Source organism: Cupressus sempervirens, chromosome 4, assembly GCF_028749045.1.
Source record: "Cupressus sempervirens isolate cs-2001-9-10 chromosome 4, ASM2874904v1, whole genome shotgun sequence".
In the NCBI taxonomy this organism is placed as follows: Eukaryota; Viridiplantae; Streptophyta; class Pinopsida; order Cupressales; family Cupressaceae; genus Cupressus; species Cupressus sempervirens.
Window position 1 is genome coordinate 383,212,974 of NC_143121.1, and position 23,165 is coordinate 383,236,138.

The 23,165-nt window shown below is 37.3% G+C and overlaps 1 protein-coding gene across 2 annotated transcripts in view; it reads left to right on the forward strand.

Moving 5' to 3' along the window:
- The window catches only part of LOC149561664 (lecithin-cholesterol acyltransferase-like 4), a 126,515-nt gene that overhangs the window by 45,749 nt on the left and 57,601 nt on the right, over positions 1-23,165 (forward strand). For both annotated transcript variants that reach the window (XM_089825229.1, XM_089825230.1), the window contains exons 3-4: positions 15,600-15,691; positions 15,817-15,935. In XM_089825229.1, coding sequence (XP_089681355.1) covers positions 15,826-15,935 — 110 coding nt within the window. In that variant the 5' untranslated portion in view covers positions 15,600-15,691; positions 15,817-15,825. The remainder of the gene's footprint in view (positions 1-15,599; positions 15,692-15,816; positions 15,936-23,165) is intronic.

Sequence of the window (23,165 nt, forward strand, 5' to 3'; positions counted from 1 at the left end):
AAAATATGATAAACCCTATCTCTCCAAGAGCAAAATAGACCATCCAATCCCCAAATAATCATCAAAATGACTCTCTCACCAAAATCCTCTGCCTACGAGAGACCATGATAGGCAAATTCATTGAAAATGACATGTCACTAAAAAGGGGTCATGACACATGTAAAGAGTTTGGTTATTTTTCATCTACATGCCCTAAGAGAGTAAGAAAGACTAGAAAGAGTTCACTTTCCGATGAAGATGAATTTAAAGCAAGTCTGGAAAGATTCTTGAATGATTTTGATGATAAATATAATGAACCTGAATTAGTTAAGAACGAGGAAGTATTAGAAGAGATAGCTTTGGTAACTATTGTTGATCCAAAGGCTAACCATGAAAATGTGGAAGTTATCATTAGCAATGATTTGCAAAATGGGAATCAATTTGAAGAGAAAAGATTCAATCCTAGAGCAGAAGAAAGAGTTGAGTTGAAGACCCTTGAACAGAATGGTATAGCAGAAACAAGGAACAGATCAATTACAGAAGCGACAAGAGCTATGTTGGTTGAGAATGATGTATCCAAGATGTTTTGGAGAGAAGTTGTGAATACAACAGTCTACACTATGAACAACATACAAGTCAAGAAAGACACAGACAAGACCCCTTATGAACTGTGGTTTGGTCACTCACCTAGAGTTAGGTATTTTAGAATTTTTGAGAGTAAGTGTTATATCAAAAGAGATGATGATATTGGTAAGTTTGATGCTAGAAGTGATAAAGGTATGTTTCTTGGTTATTCATTGAAATGCAAGGCTTATAGATGTTATAATCTAAGAACTAAGACTATTATGGAAAGTGCAAATGTGAGAATTGATGAGAAATTTAGGATACAAGAGAGAATAGTTGATTACAAAATTCAGATGATGATGTTGTCACTAAGGCAAAGAATAATGAAGTATTTCTTGAGTCTAACAATGATTTGTAGAATGAAGGAGGAACAAGGCTCAGAACCTTTTGTAGAGCCAATAGTAGAGATAGCAACTCCTACTTCAGGAAAGAATATGATAAAGAATCTCCCATTCGAGCAGATCATCGCAAGCAAAGACAAAGGTGTGATGACAAGAAACAGAGTCAATGAAGAACTATGCTTGATATCTCAAGTTGAACTTAAGAATGCAGATGAAGCATGTAAAGATGATTATTGGAAACAAGCTATGAAAGAGGAATTGGATCAGATAGTAAAGAATGAGACATGGGAATTGGTCCTCAGACCAATAGACAAGAATGTGATAGGAACTAAATGGGTATTTAGGAACAAGATGAATGAGCAAGGTGAATTTGTAAGGAACAAGGCAAGATTGGTATGTAAAGTTTACTCACAACAAGAAGGAATAGATTATGATGATACCTATGCTCTAGTGACTAGAATAGAAGCAGTAAGATTTTTCTTAGCCTATGCAGCACAAAAGAAATTCAAAGTGTATCAGATGGATGTCAAGTCAACATTTCTAAATGGAGAACTTGAAGAAGTGTACATTGAACAACTTGAAGGTTGTCCTTTGACAGATAATAAGGACATAGTATGCAAATTAAAGAAAGCATTGTATGGCTTGAAGCAAGCACCCAAAATCTAGTATGCAAGGTTGGACAAGCATTTGACAAAGCTTGGATATAGCAAAGGTATGGTAGATAGTAATTTGTATTGGAAAGAAACTGATTGTGGTTTGATGATTTTGGTAATATTTGTTAATGATATCATATTTGGAGGAAATGATGAGGAAGTAAGAAGTTTGCAGAAGAGATGAAGAAAGAATTTAAGAAAGAATTTGAAATGAGTATGATAGGAGAAATGAAATATTTTCTAGGATTGCAAATTGTATAGAATAAAGAAGGAATCTTTATTTCTTAGACTAAGTACTTGAAGGATTTACTGAAAAGATTTGGTTTGGAAATATGCAAACCCGTTGGAACACCTATGGTAACTAGACAGAAGTTATCTACAAAGGATGAGACACCTACTGTTGAGCAGAAGAAGTACAAATCTATGATTGGAGGATTGCAATATCTGACTCACACAAGGTTGGATATAACAAATGTAGTTGGAATTGTTGCAAGATTCCAAGTTGATCCCAAAGAAACACATTATGCAACAATTAAAATGATATTTAGATATTTGAAGGGAACATCTGAGTTCGGATTGTGGTATGACAGATCTAATGATTTTACTCTTAAGTGCTTATACTGATGCTGATTGGGCAAGTAGTATGGATGACAGGAAAAGCACCAGTGGTGGAGCCTTCTTTTTTGGAGGAAGATTAGTTTCTTGGCTAAGCAAGCGTAGGATTGCACATCACAAAGTATAGTGGAAGCAGAATATGTTGCAGCAGCAAACAATTGCAACCAAGTTGTTTGGATGAAGCAGATGCTGAAGGATAGAAATCAATGAACCTGTTGTTATACATTGTGACAACACAAGCACGGTAAATATATCTAAGAATCTAGTGTTGCATTTGAAAACTAAGCACATTTCTATTAAGTATCACATGTTGAGAAAGAAAGTAGCAGAAAAGGAAATTAGATTGGGCAGATTGCAGATATATTCACTAAGCCTCTTCCCAAAGAGACTTTTGAGTATTTGCAAGGTATGCTTGGGGTTATGTCCCTTCCTACATCAGAATAGAGATGCAAGAGTGCATCAGTCCAGTGTAATAGAGCAGCATTGTTGTTTGGAGTGAATGCTGATGCTTCCTATATGGGGGAGTATCTGTGATGGACAGAGTCATCTAGAACTCTTATTGAATGTTATTTTAAATAGTGTCTTTGGACACTTGCGCTAGTAAGAATTAGTTGTTGCAGAGTTTGATGTAGTAAAGTTGGTTCTTGAAACCTTTGACATTGATGTGAATGGGGGAGAAGTTTAGCATGAAAAACATGTTGGGGAGAAGTACTGCATAATGAGAAGATCATGAGGAAGAAGATCATGGTGGAGAAGTAAGAAAGAACAAGTACAACTTGTTCGGGAGAAGAAAACAGTTTGGGAGAATGATTGATAAAGAAAGATGAACAGTCTTTTGTTGGTATTCTTGGAACTAGATGTTTTTCATTTATGTTGCCATCAATGCCAAAGAGGGAGATTGTTGCGAGCATGAATGCTGATGATATTCCTATGGGGGAGTATTGTAGATATGTTACTATGATGGTATGTTACATTGATGACTAAGTTTGTCATTGATGTCAACATAGCAGTTTTCTCTGGTATCTGACAGAAGAACAGCGAAAAGATCAAGTTGGTATGGATGGCTAGTTGAGTATTCTAACTATTCGAGGTTATGGGAGATACTTCTAAGTATCCAGTATATGTAGTTAACGTTGGAAGAAGAAATGATAAAACTGAAAGAAGTTATGTTAGTTTTGGTGATGTTTGTTTAGAGATAGAGTTTACAGAGGCATGTTCTAGTAAACTTGTTATATCTCTTAGCAGAGTTATTATTCTGAGAATCGAGTTTGAGGATGTGAAGAAGACATGTTGGTGATGACATGGTTAAGATCGCTCATCATAATATTGTGTGTACGGAAAGTTATTCAAGTTGCAAGGTGGAAGATTAATGTTATCGCTAAGTGTAACGTGTTCTTAATGTAGTCCTATAATAATTAATTGAGAAGGTTTAACAGCCGACTCATGAATTGTCTTATAGCCTCGGTATAAAGGAAGGACATTTTCCTTTATCATTGTATGGTTTTATGATTAATGATAAGCAGTAGTAAGAGCGGAATGCGAAGTTGAGTAGAGCAGTGTGGAAGTGAAGAAACTTCATTGCCGAGGTTTTGCTGAGTGATTCGAGGTTTGATATTTGGTTTCGAGGTTCATGGCTTGGTCTACAAGGTCTGACAGTGATTGGTTCGGTTGATAGAACAAAAGGAAAGAACATAACAATAAATTGCATGTTTGAGCAGTGAGCTCTTCTTGTAGTTGAAATTGCATGTTTGGGCAGTGGGCTCATTTTGCATACATTGTACTACAACTCCTAACAGGGTTGGCACATCTAATAATAGGGTTGGAATCTCCTAACAGGGATTCAAAGTCTCCTAATAGGGACTCATATGTACCAAATGTTGTAATAGACTCCTAATAGGCTCCATCCTCTAACAAGGAATATTCATATTAGTACATCATCTTGTGGGCATCATTCCCACCTGGGTTTTCCCTCTGATCAAGGGTTTCCCTAGTCAACAAATTCGATGTAATTGTCTATGTGCATTTTAATATGGTTGTTGTTTACTTTGGTTGAATGGTTAAGTTTGTTTAAAAAAGATAAATGTTTTAATTGTCGGATAACCGATTCACCCCCCCACCCCCCCAAGTTATCTTGGTGGACTATTGTTTCTAACAATAATATGGTATGTATGGGAGGTGTAGGTTAGTTATTATTATCATACTGTACATTGATTTGTAATTAAAGACTGTTGGAGAGGTGTCCCCCTTGGAGTGGATTAGGAGGCTTTCAGAATCTTTGCTATTATATTCATTTTGTGCAAGTTACAAAGCATGATCTTGGCATTGTGAAGGCTAGCCATTTTCTCAATTGTCCCAATTTTTTTACAACAAGAATTTGCAGAAGAAGGAAAATAAGAAGAAACAACAGGGAGTAAAGAACAAGAACAAGAGAAAGATTAAGATTAAGAGCAAGAACAAGAACAAGGGTAAGAGCGACAAGAGGAAGAGCTATAGAAGATAAAAAACAAGAACAAGAGAAAGAAACAATATAAAGGTGATTACAAGGAAAACAGGAGATGATGAAGAAAGAGAAGAAGTAGAAGATAATAAAATAAGATAAGAGAATAATATTAATGTCCAACAAAAGACCACAAAAGTATCTATGGGACTGAGAGCTTAGAACAAGATAGCTGATAGAAGTAGGAGCACCACACGGTGTCCGAGAAAAGAAAGCAAGAAACAAGAAGAGAAGAGAACTGCCAAGGCAAGAGAAAGAAACAATATAAAGGTGATTACAAGGAAAACAGGAGATGATGAAGAAAGAGAAGAAGTAGAAGATAATAAAATAAGATAAGAGAATAATATTAATGTCCAACAAAAGACCACAAAAGTATCTATGGGACTGAGAGCTTAGAACAAGATAGCTGATAGAAGTAGGAGCACCACACGGTGTCCGAGAAAAGAAAGCAAGAAACAAGAAGAGAAGAGAACTGCCAAGGCAAGGACTAAGGGTCCTTTGTTGGCAAAAAGAAATCGGTCACAGAAGGATATGACTGCGGGTGAACATGAATCCTGAATTGTTTATGAGAGCTATTGGAGGAGTGTCGCTGTTGGGAAAAACTGCTACGAGGCCTCATAGACCAGGAGTGACCGGTGGTGGTAGTACTGGACGACCTTTCATGCCCTGTGATAGAGACAAGGGTGAGAAAAAGGTAGTAATGAGCTGATTAGAGGTATGATAGCGAGGAAGTAGTGATTGTAAAACACTATCCCAGAGCAAGGTGGCCTCCTAGAGGTAAAGTGCAAGACACCGCTGATCAATGTAACTGAAGAATGCTGAAAGAGAAACAATCACAGAATAGGCAATGAAATCTCTCTTTGGTCTCATAAAAGATAGGGCAATGGAAAAATAAAGTGAGTTTTTGTCGCGACCTCCGCTAAAGTACATGGTTGACACATCTGGTCGCCCCTATCCATATGATGGTCGGTCTAGGCCCAAAAACAGGTGACACCAACTTCGGGATAGGTAGCTAGGATGAACAACAATCCCATTACGGATCTCTAGACATCTTTGAAGGCCATCTTTGGATGTAAATCTCCAGGAGGGTTACTCCAGGTAGTCGTAATGTACTGTCTATAGATATCAAGTCTAACATGCTCATTCAACTCTTGACATGAGGGGAGGAGGTGAATAGGGACATCTAGCGAGAAATTATATGAAGGGAGGCGGTCAATAGCAATCCCAATCGATCTCAGCAGAGAGGTTGCTTGAGCATACCATGAGCGAGCTCTAGTGCTAATATCATAACTTGCAGTTGTAATAGAGGAGCAGTAGGCTGGGTAGGAGTATCTATATCCCCAGTCGAATCCGCAAAACCACAAAGGTGATGAAGGAACCAAATCAAGTCGAATATGGCCGCAAGTTTGAAGGGATGAGCACAAAACTCGGCTAAAATAATACTATGAGGGGTGAGCCTGTGACATCTAATGATACGTCACAGAAGCAAAGTCTACATGTGCTTGATCGAGGCCCAATCCGAGATTAGGAGAGAAGGCCTTTAAACCATGGAGTCATAAAGAACAATTGGTCGCACCAGGGAATCCAGGAGGGACAGCTTGGACGAAGTATCCTAAAAATGATGTTTGAAGCATTGCCTCTCAAGCATAGCAAGGGATCCCATACCCTTATTGACTTTGGACTGGATGGCTATTCTCATACTAAAGCGAGGTCCAGAGAACTTCACTTTGAGGTACATATATGAAGAAGTAATCTCAATCTCTTGTCCTTGAAAGAAGTGAAGTTGAGATTTCTTTAAGAAATTAAAGACCATAAGTCGAGTCTTACCTAGATTAACCACAAGTTGTCGCTGGTCACAAAAGGAAGCCAAACCATCAAGGAGCCTCTATAGACCCTCCGGAGAAGAAGCTAGAAGAACCACATTGTCTACAAAAAGGAGAATGAAGATCAATCCTTGATGTAAGTAACACCCATCACCGGGGAGCGAGGAGTTCATAAGAGAAGTCCTCAAGCTTATCAATATACAAACCAAATAGAGTGGGGGAGAGAGGGCAGCCCTACTTCACCCCAATGGTGCTATGGATTAGAACTAAGAAGCCCTTAGGAGTCCTGAATCTACCCATTACAGTTTCACATAGTCTCATTATAGCAGTTAACATCTCAAAAATCCCAATCTCATGAAGCCTTTGAAATGGAGCCATCCTAGGGATGGAATCAAAGGCCTTGCAAAAATCGACTAAGCAACAGTAAATTTTCACCAATCTATGTGTAGCCTCCTCAATAATAGCTTGCAGTGTCAAAATGTGATCCATGGTCTGGTAGTCAGCCCAAAAATCGGCCTACACTCTAGCTATACAACCTTTCCTGTCAAGCTCTCTAGATAGCATAGCATTCAGGGCTGTGGCATAAAGTTTGGCAAATGTATGGCGATCATGATGGTCCTATAGTTGCCGGGGTCAAAGACAGGCTTGGTCTTATGAATTGGATAAATTAGGTACTGACCAAGAATCACGGAAACCAATACAAAGCACTCTATTAAAGAGTATAGGGAGGTAGGAGCCAAGGACTGAGGCACTAAGCTTGAAAAGTTCGGCCTAGAATCCCTCCTCATCAACTGCTCTATTGCATCATGGATCTAATGGCCTCATAAAGTTGGAGGGGGTGAACAAGTGACAGTGAAGGGGCGGAGTGGGGTGGATAGATGGCTGTCTAGGAATGTCATAAAGAGCAACAGTGTGAGAGGTTAGGGAGTGAAAGTGAAGGGTGGAGGACAGGGGGGACAGCGGGGGAAGAAGTTGCGCGAGAAGAGATGGGGATTGCGGATAAGCGTGGAGCATAGGGACATACATTGAGACGCGATAAAGGATTGTTTCTTATAGCAAAGAAAACGGAGGTAAGAAGAACATAGGCGAGCATATGCGAGGGAATGAACCTGAAAAGCGGAATGTAGAGCAATGGAAGGATTTGCACTCTGCATTGAACCATTGGTTCATAGGGCATGTATTACAACATTTGGTTCTAAGGGAGAGTGAAGAGCAGTGAGGGATGGAAAGGATGGCGAGCTCCCAAATGGCAGCAACAAGTAAATCAAACATGGATGAGGCCTCACAAGAGTCGCTAAAGCAAGTAGGGTTAAGGAGCCACTTAAGATGGCAAGAAAAGAGCTCATTATCGTCATTGAGGAAGCATAAACTAGTAGGGGGCGGATAACAATAGAAAAGAGGTGAGGAGATTGGAGAGAAGGCGAGGAGTGCAGAGAAATACGAAGAGCAACACTAAGGAGAGTATGGTCTGCAAAGGGGAGGCATGAGATGGTGAAGCTGTGAATGGAGGGGATGGAGGAGGAAAAAGTGAGGGCATAGTCTACAACGCTTGTGGCCCCACAGTGAGGCCAGTAGGTAAAGAGCTCAGAACTTGGCAAGCATGAGAGACCGTTCAAAATCACTAGACCAAAGGACTCAGAAAGCTGGAGTAGGTGGTGACCATAATAGGAAATTGGCCCAAGAACATCATCAAAAGTATGTTGAAGTCCCAAACAAGTTGGATCTATCTTTGAAGTGTAGATTGAATCAGAATACTGGTCATATAGAGGAGTTTGGAGCTCTCTGGTCCATGCATTGAAATCCCCAAGAATGATGATGTCCCCCAAAGTGGCAAACTGAGAGACACACTCATAAAGGTTAGTGAATGGGCTCCCGTCCTCGGTACCGTGAATGGCATGAGAAAAAGTCGATGGGAAGTAACACACAACAATGAAGATATCTCTTTGATGGTGATTCTTATGGTCATTACAAACCCATAGGAATCTGGCATACGTGTCAAAGTGGACTACGGAGGTAGAGTTGAAAATATCATCTCTAATCAAGCAAGCAACACCCCTAGATCTGCGGACCCCACCAGAAGCACAAACCTCCTCTCTACAAATTGATAACCACTTACAACTTGCATATCTTGGAAGAGGACGCATAAGATTCTCGTGGGTCTCAATGATGACCAGTATATTAGTGGACCCCACCGCATCGTGGAAGAGACTTGGTAATGACCATAAAGAACTATTACCATTCTAGCAAATAACAAGAAGAGAGCAAGTGGAGGGCTACCTCTTGTCTGACTGCAGGCGAGACTGTCATTTGGTCTTGGGGGCTTGCCTCTGTTCCCATCCACTGGGGGGGGAATTATGAATGATTGCTCTAAGATTTCCAATAATTGCCCATTTCCCAGCACGTCTAGCCTTCGCCACAAGACCTTGAGTGTGTTTCAACTCTGCTACCTGTGCCTTTGTGAGATCTTCATTTAGAAAAATCTTAGAGGGGAGAGAAAACAACTTTCTCTTTTCTTTTAGAGCACAAAGCATGTCTAAAAAGGTGAGAATCCAGATGAAGAAGGTGCCCCCTTGGCCAATCCAACATTTATCCAGTATGATGTCAAAGATACCAAGCTGATCAACAAGAAAAGAGCATCCAACAGAGAGAGGGTCTGAAGTGGGAGGGAGATCACAGACTTGCAGGTTAAGCTCACGAGCATGTCTCACACACTCATCCTCTATCTTTCGCTGAACAATCTTATCCAAACTCGATATAGGTGCAGTAGCTGCTGTGTTATTGCAGAGAGAAGCCCACGATTTCACTTTTTGTTCGGTTTCAAAAATTAGAGAAGGGTGTTTAGCCGCAATTTTAGATTCTTGTTCTTTGATGGTATCTATTCCATCAAGCTGCTTGACTATGGATTCAAGGTGGGTTTTTAAGCCTACAGTCTCGGAGGTGAAAGTATCAAAAAATCCTTTGAACTGAGAAGTATTCGAACCTATGACATGTTTGACTTTCGTAATTGTCTCAGTCAGTGAGAGTATTTTCTCTTTGAGTTGTTGATTGTCCATTTCTAGCATAGTAACCCAGTCGCAGAGCCTTTGGTAGGTCAGAGGTTGGGTTTGCGATGAGCATACATCTCCAACATCAGTCATATTCCAGTTGCAACCAGAACCAGAGACAACAAAAAGCTTATCCCCAAGCAATGTGAAGACCCTGAACAATGCAAGGAGATCCGTCGTTAGCACATGCAAATGTCAGGTGACAATGAACAAGCATCGTTGAGGTAGAGACAGACTTTGGGGTAATCACGAGTCAAGTAGATTAACTAGCCGCTTGTAGGAGAACGGGAAGAGGAGATGAAGGTCGGTCGAAGAGAAAAGAAATGACAAAGAAACAAGGACCAAAACAACCACAGAGAGAGAAAGAGAGAGATGAGGTAGCAGACGAAATAAACTAACAAACCTCGCATGAGAAGAAGAAAGGAGGGAGTCCAAAGCCAACACCAACACAAACAAACCAAAACAAAGAATGCCCAGCCCGACCAACGAATGCGATGTGATCAGAGAAGCCATGCATGGAGAAGAAAGCTAGTTGCGTGTTTGGAGTGGTCATCGCGGGAGATGATCGCATGCAGAATGGTCAGTGCCTATATGAGTTTTCCCTATGGGGGAAATGCTATGCTTGCAACCCTATGATGTGTATTCTGTAATGAATAATCAACTTCTGGCTAATTCAACTCTTAAATAAGTTATATAATTATTATTATAATCACACACACACATATCAAAGTTCCTAGACTTGGACCCAACTTTGACTCGGCAAGGGCAATTTGACTCTCGACCTGGCTCGAACTCGGTCGTGACTTGGAAAAGTGACAAAACCTTTGAAATTTTGAGATTTTTTAGGATTTAAAAAACATTCCATGCACCCATTATTGAATAAATCTTAAAGACACAATAACATCATGAAATAGAAGGTAATTTGATCACATACATAAGCATACATCGATTACATAAGCATAAAGGTACATTGTAGCTAAAGGAAATAGAAAACATAGATATATAAAATTCAAAGTTCTACATATTGTCAAATCAAAATATAAATCAAATCCATGAAATCCATCACATCAATAGTCATCATCAAATGTTCCAAACATATGTGAACAAAAACAATTCTATAGCTATGGCTCAGCCTTAGCCTCAGCCTCAGCCTCAGAGTAATCTATATTATGTCTCCTAGTAAGGCGTCTATATTATGCCTTCTGGATGATAGATTAGCCATAGTCTTTGCTTGTGGGGGGCCACTAGGATCAACTTTAGCTCTCTGCTGCTATAGCCACAACCTTGGCCTCTCTATCCACCTTGTTAATCCTCTCTATGTCCTCATCATCGAATACAGGATCAGTGGCCTTAGTAACCTACCCAAATGGTGGATCAACCTCCTCTAGAGTAATCAGAGAGGTGTCACTATCCAAAATCTTTCTAGTCCTAAGGCACAAGTTGTAATGTACAAATACTAGATCATTCATCCTCTCCGTAGACAACCTGTTACGCCTCTTCGAGTGGATGTGCTCGAACATGCTCTAGTTGCTCTCACATCCAAAAGTGCTACATGGCTGGCTCAATATGTGGATGGTGATTTTTTGAAGGTCCAAACATTTGCCACCATCTATCTGAAGAAAGAAAAAGGAAAAAAAGACTAGTTTCCTTTCCACCTTTAAAGCTAGAACTCAGAGAATAAAATTATAATGCATAAGCAACAATTTTTATCTGGCTGCAATTTTGTACAACCTTTGCATATTTGGCCTCCAAAAAATGGGCCCTAATAAATTATTATAGGCATCCATCTCAAGCAATGTATCTGTGGCACTAGTGCCTGCTATCTTCCCTATCACAATATATAGGCCACTAAGAACCTCCTCATCTGCCTTGAATCATCAGAGAAACAGTATGTCGGATTGAGGTAATAGGTTGTTGTATGGATGGGTCTATGAGGCTGATTTTGCCATCTCCTATCAATGACATCTCACATGGTGCCATACTTCTGCTCAACTCCTGCATATGTGGCTTTAATGGCCTGCTTGGCCCTATCCATGCCCTCCTATATGTAGCCCATAGCACACTTCTCCCTATCAACAAGTCATAGGAGGATTGCAGGGGCTTAATGACCTTCAAAACAATTAAACAGAAAAAAAAACAATTGAGTTAAAATATACATATAATAATTAATTTATAAATTTGAACTTTAAATTTTTTAATTTACCTCCACAATCTTCATACAAGGGTCCCAAAAACCACCTTCATCAAAAATAATTTTTGCCACATTTATCCTTGCAGGGGTGGTAGTATAGGACGAGGAAGTCCACTTTGGACCAACAAACATGCAACTCAAAGCTAACCTTGAATCCAACAAGGATTTTAGTGTGATAAAATTTGAGGCAAATCTTGTAATACTAGGATGAGTCAACTTGTTTTCCCCGTGTAATCCCTCAAAATGCTAAGGACCAATGTATGATTATAGATGAACTAGCAAATATTTTTGGCCTTATCAACACATGATTTGATCCATTGAAGCTTACCAATATCCTCTAACATGAGGTCAAGGCAATGGGCCGCACATGGAGTCCAAAAGAAATTTGGATGCCTCTTTATCAGCAGTTTTTCTGTAGCAATTTTCAACTAATTAGTAAAAATTTAGATGATAAGATAAGATAAGATATTATTATTAATGTCCAACAGAAGACCACAAAAGGTCTATGGGACTGAGAGTTTACAACAAGACAACTGACAACAACAAGAGCACCAAACGGTGTCCGAGAAAAGTGAACAACTATAAATAAGAAGAGGAAGAGAGAGGCCCAAAGAAAATTAAAAAAACTAAAACTAAAAATTTAGAAACTAAATTTTTTACTTGCAACAACATAATTAGCTGCATTATTAGTCATCAATTGCACAACATTTTCTTCCCTCATTTGCCTTATGACCTCCTCAATTGCCTCACATAAGGATGCCACTTTTTTGTCATGTGAGGAAGCATCTATAGGCTTCCAAAACATGGTGGATCCTAAAAGTGAACACAAGACATAATAATTATCATTGACCAATCAATAAATCAAAATTTTAAATTTAAAGAAATCAAAATGATCAATCACCTCCAGAGGAAACAAGAAAATTTATGACAGTCGTATTCCTCCTATCTGCCCATCCATGGGTCACAACCCTTTTTGTCTCCAAGTCTTTCTATGGTCCTCCAACTCAAGTTTCATTTCCTTAACCATTTATAGTAAGAGGGGGTCACTCAACTCAACATCAGTGGGGGCTTTAAACCCTAGACCAGAGATGACAAACGCATCGATCATGCCTTGTAAATAAGGAGTCTTGTCACATATATAGAAATATTTAAATTAGCAAATTTCAACATTATGTTGTAATTATAAAAATCTATTTTCAAAGTTTAATTTAAAAGTAAAAGAATCAAATATAAATCAAATACTTGGCTGCAATAAATAGAATGTTGCAAAAATACCAAAACTTGCAAATTGATCTTTCACCAGCATGGATCACTTTGTACCAACATGTGTTGTCAAGGGAGGGTTGTGCATCAGGGGTGGTATGTGGTACAAAATAATTGTCCAACCGAGAAGTATAAGTAGATTTTTTGACTCTAGACGAGAGGTAATGCCAATACTACTATCAGGCACAGAGCCACAAGCAGGGGCAAGAGCAGATGTAGAAGCACTAGCGCAAGCAGAAGCTCTAGCACAAGTAGAAGCTCTAGGATGAAAGGGAGGAAGGGAAGAACCCTCTTCAGCACAACCTAGGGGTGTAAAACTAGATATAGATGTAGATGAGGGTGCACATGAACCACCCTGGGCTAACTCTTGTAATTGTTTTTGTCTTAATTCCTTTGCTTCTTCATATTTTTCTAAGGAAACATAACAAAAATGTTTAGTTTCAGCACGTGCCTCTTTACAAGGCTCAGTATCTTGGCCACGTATCCCAACAATATATTATTTCAATCTATTTATCCCCCCACTATTAACGATCTTACAAAATAAGCATTTTGTTTGATTTCTACCTCTACTTGGGAAGTCTATGATGTACTAACAACACTCATCTCTTGGATTTGTTTTGGGTTTTTTAGGAGGAGCAGCCACCATTATGATTGAAGAAAAAAATTATTTCATTGTTCAAAATGGCAAAGTTGCTGCAATAAGACAATTTTAACCAAAAGTTACTGTTTAGGCATTGTATTTTATGAAGATTCAAACTAAAAGAAAAAAATCAGCAAACCCTACATTTTTCTATAAAAAACTTACAAATACTTGATATTATAAAATGCAACGTAGATTTTAAAGTCAAGCATGAAAAAAATGACAATACAGTTATAAACAAAAAAAACCCCATAAACATAGAGAACAACTCATGTAAAAAAAAAAAGAATCAACTCTTATCTCTTTCAAATGAGTTGATTAGTGTTGACAAGAGCTCCTATAAACACCTTGACGATCATAACGCAAGTATATAACTGCTCCAATGTGCTTTGTGCAAGCTTTTCTCCTCTTCCTTTCAGCTGGTTGCAAAACAATGGTGCCCTATTTCTTTTTCTTTCTAGTTATCACATAAGAATGTTATGGAAGTCCTTTTAGGGTTATATCAAAAAGAAACATTAAAATTTGTTTAAAAAAAACATATATTTTTTTTCTGTTTTGGCCAAATGAAATTGTGCCAGCCATGGCCGGGTCAGCAAGCATGGAATCCCTGGGTCAGAGGGTGACTTGCAGGTCAGGCGAGTCACATCACTTTACTCACCGAGTTAGAGTCAGGGGTCAGTTTGACCCAACTTGGGTGAAATGATTCGCGCAGCTTGCGGTGAGTTTGGATTCTCTGGTACACACACACACACGCACACACACACATACATACATACATACATACATACTGGTTGTTTTAGAAGTCATATTGAGTATCTAAGTTTGCCTCAGTGGTATGGAAGGCATAGTGTGGTCTTTATAGGAGGTATAGGTGAATTGTTTTCATGATGTTTAGTATTGAGTTGTTATTGAAAATGTAGACTATTGGAGGTATCTCCCTCGAGGTGGATTGGGAGGTTGCTCTTGTGGCATATTATTATCAAGTATTTCCAGCATATTTGCTATTATATTCACTTTGTGCAAGTTATTTTATAACATAGGCTTCCATGTGCAAGGGAATGTTCATTTCCCATGGCTGCTGATTGACAATTCAAATACTTTTGTAGAGAGCTATATTGCAGAATTTCTATTTTGAATCTAATCCTTGCCTGGGTGATTATTTTACTAAATGCCTTATATTGGTGTAACTGTTATATGTATTGAGCACTGAGTATTCTTCAGATTGATGGTGGTAGATAGTGGGTTGCACCAGGTGAATAAGAGCTGCCATGTGGCCTCCTCTTGTATGCTGGGTACTCTGTTGATGCACGTAACCTGTGAATATATCTGCTGACACAAAACTACACCCAATGAATCTGGCTCTTTCCTATGCTTTTCGTTAAGGCTCTTTTTTCTGTTAAATAAAGAAGTCAGAAGTGGCATTTTATGGCAATTCTGATTTCTTTTTGAAACATAAAATGACATTAAAGAAAGAAGTCTGAAGTGGGCAAACACTATTGATCAAGGCCCTTTTCTATGTACAGGACAGTTGAAAGTGCCTTTTGAGAATAGCAACTGCCAGTGGTGGCTGCAGTTCCTAATCATTGTTGAAAAATCATAAAGAACATATGAAATTTTACACGTATGAACCCAAAATTGCACTCAATTAAGTACATCTCCAAGAAATTGAGGAAAGATACATTTGGATTATGCTGGAACCAATTAGAATCAAGGATTATATGCTTTGATAGAACCCAAAAAATCAGTGGTTATGTGCACAAGTTTATGTTTGGGCTAAGCTTTGTAATTTGATATTATAATTTCCTTAAATGCAAGGTGTCTTTTCTTGTTGTATGCTAAGTATCTGTACTGTTCATAATTGATTAGTTCAATGATTTTTTCAATAAAACATACTGTGTTTCAAGTAGATATTATTCTTGCTTCTTACAGGAAAATCTGAATCCTTAGACCGAAAAACAAGGATTGAAGTACCAGAAGATAGATTTGGTCTGTATTCTTGTGATGTCCTAGACCCAGATCTGGTATAGTTTTTGACTTAAGCTTATATTTTCTCTGTGTGTAGTTCTGTCCTTGCAACTTAATATGTTTTTGACTATATAAGGACTCTCTAAATTGGAACAATTCAATTTGCATTTAATCCTTGCAGATTATTCGGATGAGTGTTGTGTGCTACTTTCACGATATGATAGAAAAGATGCTAGGTTGGGGATATGAGGAGGGTACAACACTTTTTGGCTTTGGCTATGATTTCCGTCAAAGTAATAGGTATGGTTTATTATTTCTTGTATTGGGAGACTCATGAATTCTTTATTCTCTTTAACTCTAGTAACATACTGTACTGTGATTCAAACTTGAACTTACATGCATGTGATAGACAACAGCCTATTAACTATTTCTCATAAACTCTACCAATATTTGAGCTCATATCTTGATTTACTAAATTGTGCACATTTTCGTTCTTTGTTGAGGGGTCTATTGGACATGAAAAATGAAATTAGCTTTAGTTTTGATTCTCATACCTTTAAGTTTTAACATAATACTTTTGAGAATTTAATATGAATTGTTTGAGCGTACTTAGACATTTAGTTGCAAATTATTTATTAAATGTGCATCTAATATGTACGAACTACATTCTTTATTTTCAGTCTGTGTGCTTCATTTTCCTTTCTTGACACCGTTTGGTCTTTTATAATGTCCCCACTATTAGAGCTAGATTGGGACAAATAATAACCATATATATCACAATAAATCTATCTAAATACTTCATATTTAAACAAGTCCAAATTGGAATAATTAACTTTTGAATATTCTCCACCAAGTTTCCTTGGATAATATTATGACTTTCATATAGAATGCCCTCCACCAGGATATAAGCGGATCAAATTATGACACCCATAATGAATGCCCTCCACTAGGTTATACCTAAATCAAATTATGACACCCTTAAGGAATGCCCTCCACCAATTTATACTTGGATCATTCTCCACCAAGTTCACTTGAATCATAATATGACATTTAGAACGAATGTCCTCCACCAAGTTTATTTGGATCATATCATGACATTCATAACGAATGTCCTCCACCAAGTTATACTTGGATCATACTCTTAATTATTGATCATAAACAATTATCTTATGGTTGTACCCTAAGTTAGAAGGGTTGAATTTGAATTCGAGTTCATTTTCCCTAAAATTTGGATGAAATCCAGCAAGAGTAAAAATTCAGAAAAAAAATTCGACATTAAATTGAAGTTATATATATTTATCTATTTTTAAATATAAATAATATATTCACATAATTGTCAAAATAATTTTTCATTTCTAAATAATTAAATTAAATAACTTAATATATATATATTTTGATCAATAAATGGCTTGAAGCCTTTTATTATATTTTATTAGTAAGAAAGTTTTTACATATCCTCCATTCAAACGGGCATTGGTAGGAAAGAATGGGGAAGAAAACCTTTAGTCTTGCCTGGGAACAAAGTCCTAATTCATACATATATCAGAGAGGCATACCTCTGCTTATAAAATACAAATTAATCCTTTGTTAAGATCTCAATATTTAACATATAATGTTTCAGTTACAATATAATCCTTTATTTAGGATATTAATTGCATTTACATATGTGTCATCATTTTGATAAGCTTTTAGGGGTTGATCTGATTGGATTGGGTGGTAGATAGCATGCTTTCTCCAGCTTTAACATTGTCCTGCAGCCATAAACAAAGAGACCAAAGACATCTAGGAGAAACAATATGGTTAGTGGTTAGAGGGGAGGGAGGTAAGAAGGGGAAGGGAATCAAAATAGGAATATGAGAGGAGAAGGGAGGATAAACCAGAAAAAAGAAAAACACATAGATAGGGTTAGAAAGAAAACGAAGAGGAGAAAATAGGTATATGATAACCAAATAACCACAAACTCAACAAATAGAAAAAGAGATCAGAGAAGCATAATAACACCAACCGAATGAACAAATAAGCTACCAACAGAGACAAAACATAACTAGACTAAGCCAAATACATACCAGAAGGCTGAAGAGCCAGAAGTAAAGCGTAGAAATTAACAGTTAGCCAAACGCAGAGCATAATATACGGGAGTTAAGACTAGTCACATATAATCAACCAAGAGATAACAAAAGTAGCCAAACTAGAATACATCAAAGTAATAGTATAGTCAAGAGAAGAGTAAGAGAATAACCATATGAGCAAAAGGAGAGCAAGGTAAGGTGGGGAGTCTAAACATAGGGCGGAATAAATAAAAGGGCATTGAATCATGGGAAGGTTCGAGAGTTCTATTTTGCATGCCAACTGATGTTGCCTAAAGACATAAGTATTAAAAGGGCTCGCTGAAACATAATTGAATTTGTTATGACACATTTGTTATATAATATGTCAAAAGGTGAGGGTTAATTTTAAAATGAGTTTTGAAAGAGGAAGAGATTTAATATCCCAATGTGATCAAATATGAGGGTAGAGAGAAATGACACCGATGGCAATTTAAAATGCGAAGTTTCTAACATAAAGAGAACAGATTCAACGGGAAATAATGGGGTTCTGGGTCTGTGTATTTATGTGCATATGCATATGAGCATGTAAATATAAATACATATATGTCTCTATGTAATTACATGTATACATACATGTAAATATGCCTATATGTATATATTTATATGTACATAAGTAAACAGGAGTCAGTAGAAGTTGAAGTTGACTGTTTTGAAAATGTTCATAATTTCAGCCAAGGGAGGGGATATCTCAACCAGGGATAGGTATTAGGGTTTCAATTATATTAGAGTGTATCAAGATTTATTAATAGGGTTAATAGATTCGTATATTGTTATGTTTGTTTATTAATTTTTAATTTCTAATTAAGAACTCTACTTTTGGAGAGGTAAGGAGGATTTCATTTCCATTAGTGCCTTCATTAGCTAGCATGTCAGCTATAGTGTTTCCTTCTCTGTAGATATGCTTTATGGTTACTTCATCGATTTTGTCTAGCTTTTTGATAACTTCTAATTTGGAGTTTATCTTCCAGTTAGGTGTGTTACGATTTTTAAATGCATTTAATATTAGAGCTATTAGATTACCACAATCAATCAGTGTTGTGCATATGATTTCTGGATTTGATTGTGTGAACAGATTTTTTACATCAATGTTTAGGATCACACTCCGTGATCCATCATCAGGATGCATGCTTCTCCTTCTCTTCTCTTGCATGCATCCTGATGATGGATCACGGAGTGTGATCCGAAACGTTGATGTAAAAAATCTGTTCACACAATCAAATCCAGAAATCATATGCACAACATTTAATATTATCTGGGAATCTCCTATAATTAGTTTTTTGATTTTTAGCTTGTTGCAAAATGTGAGACCCTCATTCACTGCTTCAAGTTCGGAAATATTATTAGTTGCTATGCCCAGGGCTTTAGCTCTTTTAAGGAGCCACTCACCTAAATGGTTTCTAAGAATGAAACCAATTCCTGCAGCCCCTGGGTTCCCCCAAGAGGCTCCATCAAAATTAAGCTTCATCCATCCTTGAGGAGGTGGCTTCGATTGGCATTCCTTTCTGGCTATGTTGTTCTTCTTTTTGTAATACATGGGTGGGTTGATTAGGTAAGGCCATTTCTTTTTAATTTCAGCATCCCATGCCAAGAATGAACCTTCTTCCTTCGATGCGTTTCTAAGATGATTATTCATGACTTCTGTTATACTAGTCTCAATTTTATTAACTAATTAGGGGGTAGACATCTCAATGTTAAAGATTCTTCGGTTTCTTTCTTTCCATATTTCCCAGACCAGAATTATAGGGGCGATATTCCATATTTTATCAAATACTTTTCCTTCCCTGTTTCTGGGCTAGCCAAGGATGTGTTCCTTCCAGTCTCTAGGAAGAGGAGGGGTCCAATTAAGTTTCTCTTTTAACCAATACCAACATTCTTGAGAAAAACTACACTGGTATAGAAGGTGATCAGGCGTTTCCGATTCCTTTTGATAGAGGGCACATCTTGATGGGCCTTCAAAGCCCATTTTCCTAATCTTGTCTGCTCTGAGGATACTATTTTGGACAGCTGCCCATAAGAAGATACTTGCCTTTGGGAGACCTGTTGAATCTCAACAAAGATTCATTGGGATACTTATCTCTTCCCATCTTTGAGAATTAAGGATCAATTTGTAGCCTTCTTTTACTTTATAAGATCCATTATTTGATACTGCCCATATTAAATTGTCATCTTTGTTGTGTAAATTAATGTTTCGGTTTTTGAGTATTCCTTCGAGTTTAACTTGGTCATCAAGCAGAAGGTTAAGTTTTGATAGGGATTTCCATTTCCAAGGGGTATCTTCATTTGATGGGTCATATTCCAAGTAATCTGCCACCTTCGTCCCCTAGCTTGTTGTTAAGATATTTTTAAATTGATTAGAGAAGTTATAAGAGTCTAATCGAGGGAATCCATTCCATGAATTGCCCCAAAAAAAGGGCATTGTCACCTTTACCTAATTCCTAGGTTGCATATTTGGATATTATAGGGCGACATTTTGTTAAAAAGTTCCAATTCGCTGACCCTTTGGGGGGTACTTTGGTTCAAAGAAGTGAAGTGTAATCTTCAGGATTGAGGTATTTGTTAAAGAGGATTTTTGCCCATTTGCTTTCTCTTTCTTGTAACATGCGCCAGACTTGTTTTGCCATTCTAAATTCTTTACCCCTAAGCCTCCTGCATTCTTGGGTCTGCATATTTTCTCCCAGTGGATTAATGCTGCTTTCTTCTTGTCTTCTGTCCCTCTCCAGAAGAATTCTCTAAGTTTTGTTTCAATTTTCTTATTAATGTTTTTGGGGATTTGAACGCACGATAATTGGTATGTGGGTAGAGCTGTAAGAACTGCTTTAATTTTGGTCATTCTTCTTGCTTTTGTAAGCCATTTGCCATTCCAAGTTTCTTTTTGTTTGTCGATCCTTTCTATTATATCTTGCCATCCTTGATTCTGTTTTGTTTCTTCGTCAAGATAGATTCCAAGGTATTTGCATGGGAATTTTCCTTTCTTGAAGCCTAGAAGATTACAGATATAGTCTTCTTCTTCCTTTGGTGTATTGAGGAAGAAGATTTTAGATGTCTTCGCGTTGATCATTTGTCCCGATGCTTTTGTGTATTTGTCAATAATTGTCTTGTAGTTTTTAGCTTCATTTCTAGTGCTAAGCCCAGCTAGAATAGTGTCATCCGCAAATTGTTGATGTGTTGTGTTTTCAATGTTATTGACTACTGGTATTCCATGAATTTTAGTCTAGTTTTGGGCATGCTTGATTGATCTCCCAATGGTCTCCGCCATGACGATGAAGAGAAAGGGGGATATGGGATCCCCTTGTCGGATGCCCCTTGAGGTGCTAAAGAATCCTTCAGGAGTGCCGTTAATAAGTATAGAAAATTTAGGGGTTGAGATACATTGATAGATAAGGTTGATCCATTGATGCGAGAAACCACAGGCTTCCACTGTTTTACACAAGAATCTCCAGTCCACTTTATCATACGCTTTTTGTACATCTAATTTTAAAAACATACAAGCTTCTTTGTTTTTTTGGGCTGAGTGGATTGTTTCTTGTATTATAGAAATCCTGTCTATTATGGTTCTTCTAGGAACAAACCCTGTTTGTTCTTCTGAAATCAATCTAGGTAAGAAGACTTTGAGACGGGTTGCTAGAGCTTTGGATAGGATTTTGTACAATGTATTACAGAGAGCAATTGGTCTATAGTTCCTAGGTGCTTCTGAATTGCTTTTTTTGGGAATAAGCGTGAGAAATGTGTGGTTAATCTCTTTGAGGATAGCCCCACCATTTCTGGCTTCTTCAATTGCTGCCCATAGCTCTTCCCCTATAATGTCCCAACACTTTTGGTAAAAAAAGGCTTGGAAACCATCTGGTCCTGGGGATTTATCGAGGTTTATGCTGAAGAGAGCAGTTTTAATTTCTATCAAGGTAAGGGGTTTGTTGAGAAATTTGTTGTCCTCTTCTGTTACGATTTTAGGGATAACTTGGAGCATTTCCTTCTAGGCTTCAAGGTGTGAAGCGTCATAGTTCTTAAGTATCTTTTGGAAGTAATCAACTAATTCTTCCACTATTTTATTTGGATCTGTTTCCAATTTACCTTCTTTATTGTTAAATAACTTAATATTATTTTAAAATAAAATAATCTTATTGTAAATAACAATATTATATTAAATATCATAAAATTCAGATGAAGTTCAAGAAGGGCAAAAATTCGCTGAAATTCGAACTTCATAGATGAAATTCGGCGAATCATGTGACTTAGGTTTTACCTCGACTTAGCATCCCACGAAGCCAAATTTTATGTCTATAATGCTAATAAACAAAACATGTAAACTCTATGAAAACTATCCATTCATAATCATTTATATTCTTATATCTAAATTATTTCACATCTAATATATAACATAAATTGATTTCTTATTAAAATATTTTATAATTCATTATTACCATGTGTTGGCTAACAGTTTGTCTTCCTTAATTCTATGGTTTATAAAGCTTGACTCTTAGTGTGCCCAATGGTAATTGGAAAACAAAGCAGCTAACAACAGAATCGGTCAGTTTAGTAATCTATCAAGGACCCATGAAGTTAAAGGTACAACTTCCTTTTAAATGCAAGATCTACAATGAATTTGATTTTTTGGTTTTTGGCGTATGCTCTTAACTGGAGAGCAGAAGAGGCCAACCAGATTGTTTAACACTTGGAACAATCCAGGCAAATTTCAAAATAAAGACTAATACCTAATATGCAACCTATTCTAACATGGATGCAAGATTGAAACCATGCAAGACTACCTACGACAATATGAGAGGAGAAAGAATGACTAATTGGGCAATTCCCAGATTGCTGAATTAATTGAGATTTGACAATACCCGGATTGTCCCTTTTTCAGTTATCTTTATTAATCAAATCCCAGACTTCTCATACAATCAATAAAATATACATGAACTAACGTGCACAACACAGGGGAATAGAAGAATACTTATGCTAAGGAAAATAAAACTTACAATCCACTGAAATGAAAGTAATAAAACCAAGTTTATTTGCAATCTTTCAGTTTTCCGTTACAACACATTCATCCCAAGTACTATACAACAACTTAATGAACAACAAAATTAAAATGTAGATCTTATTAATTTTTCAAAAAGTTACATATATAGACCTCTTCAAAATGGCCAGTTACATTCGATGATTGCATTGTAGAGAATCTCTGAACAGAGAAAGCTAAAAATAGGACTTGACTGGTTCATCATCTGTCATAGAGTCTAAGCCTACTGAAAAAAATGCCAAAATTGGCTACAAATGAGAAATGAGAAGGGAGAGAGAGCGACAGTTGTCTGAGAGAATATCAGAGCATCATGTTTTCTTTGGGGTCATAGCCTTAGCTCTATAAGCTTTCATTGCATCCGTTACTTTATCCAGTTCATCGACACCCGGGATTATGATGTTATTA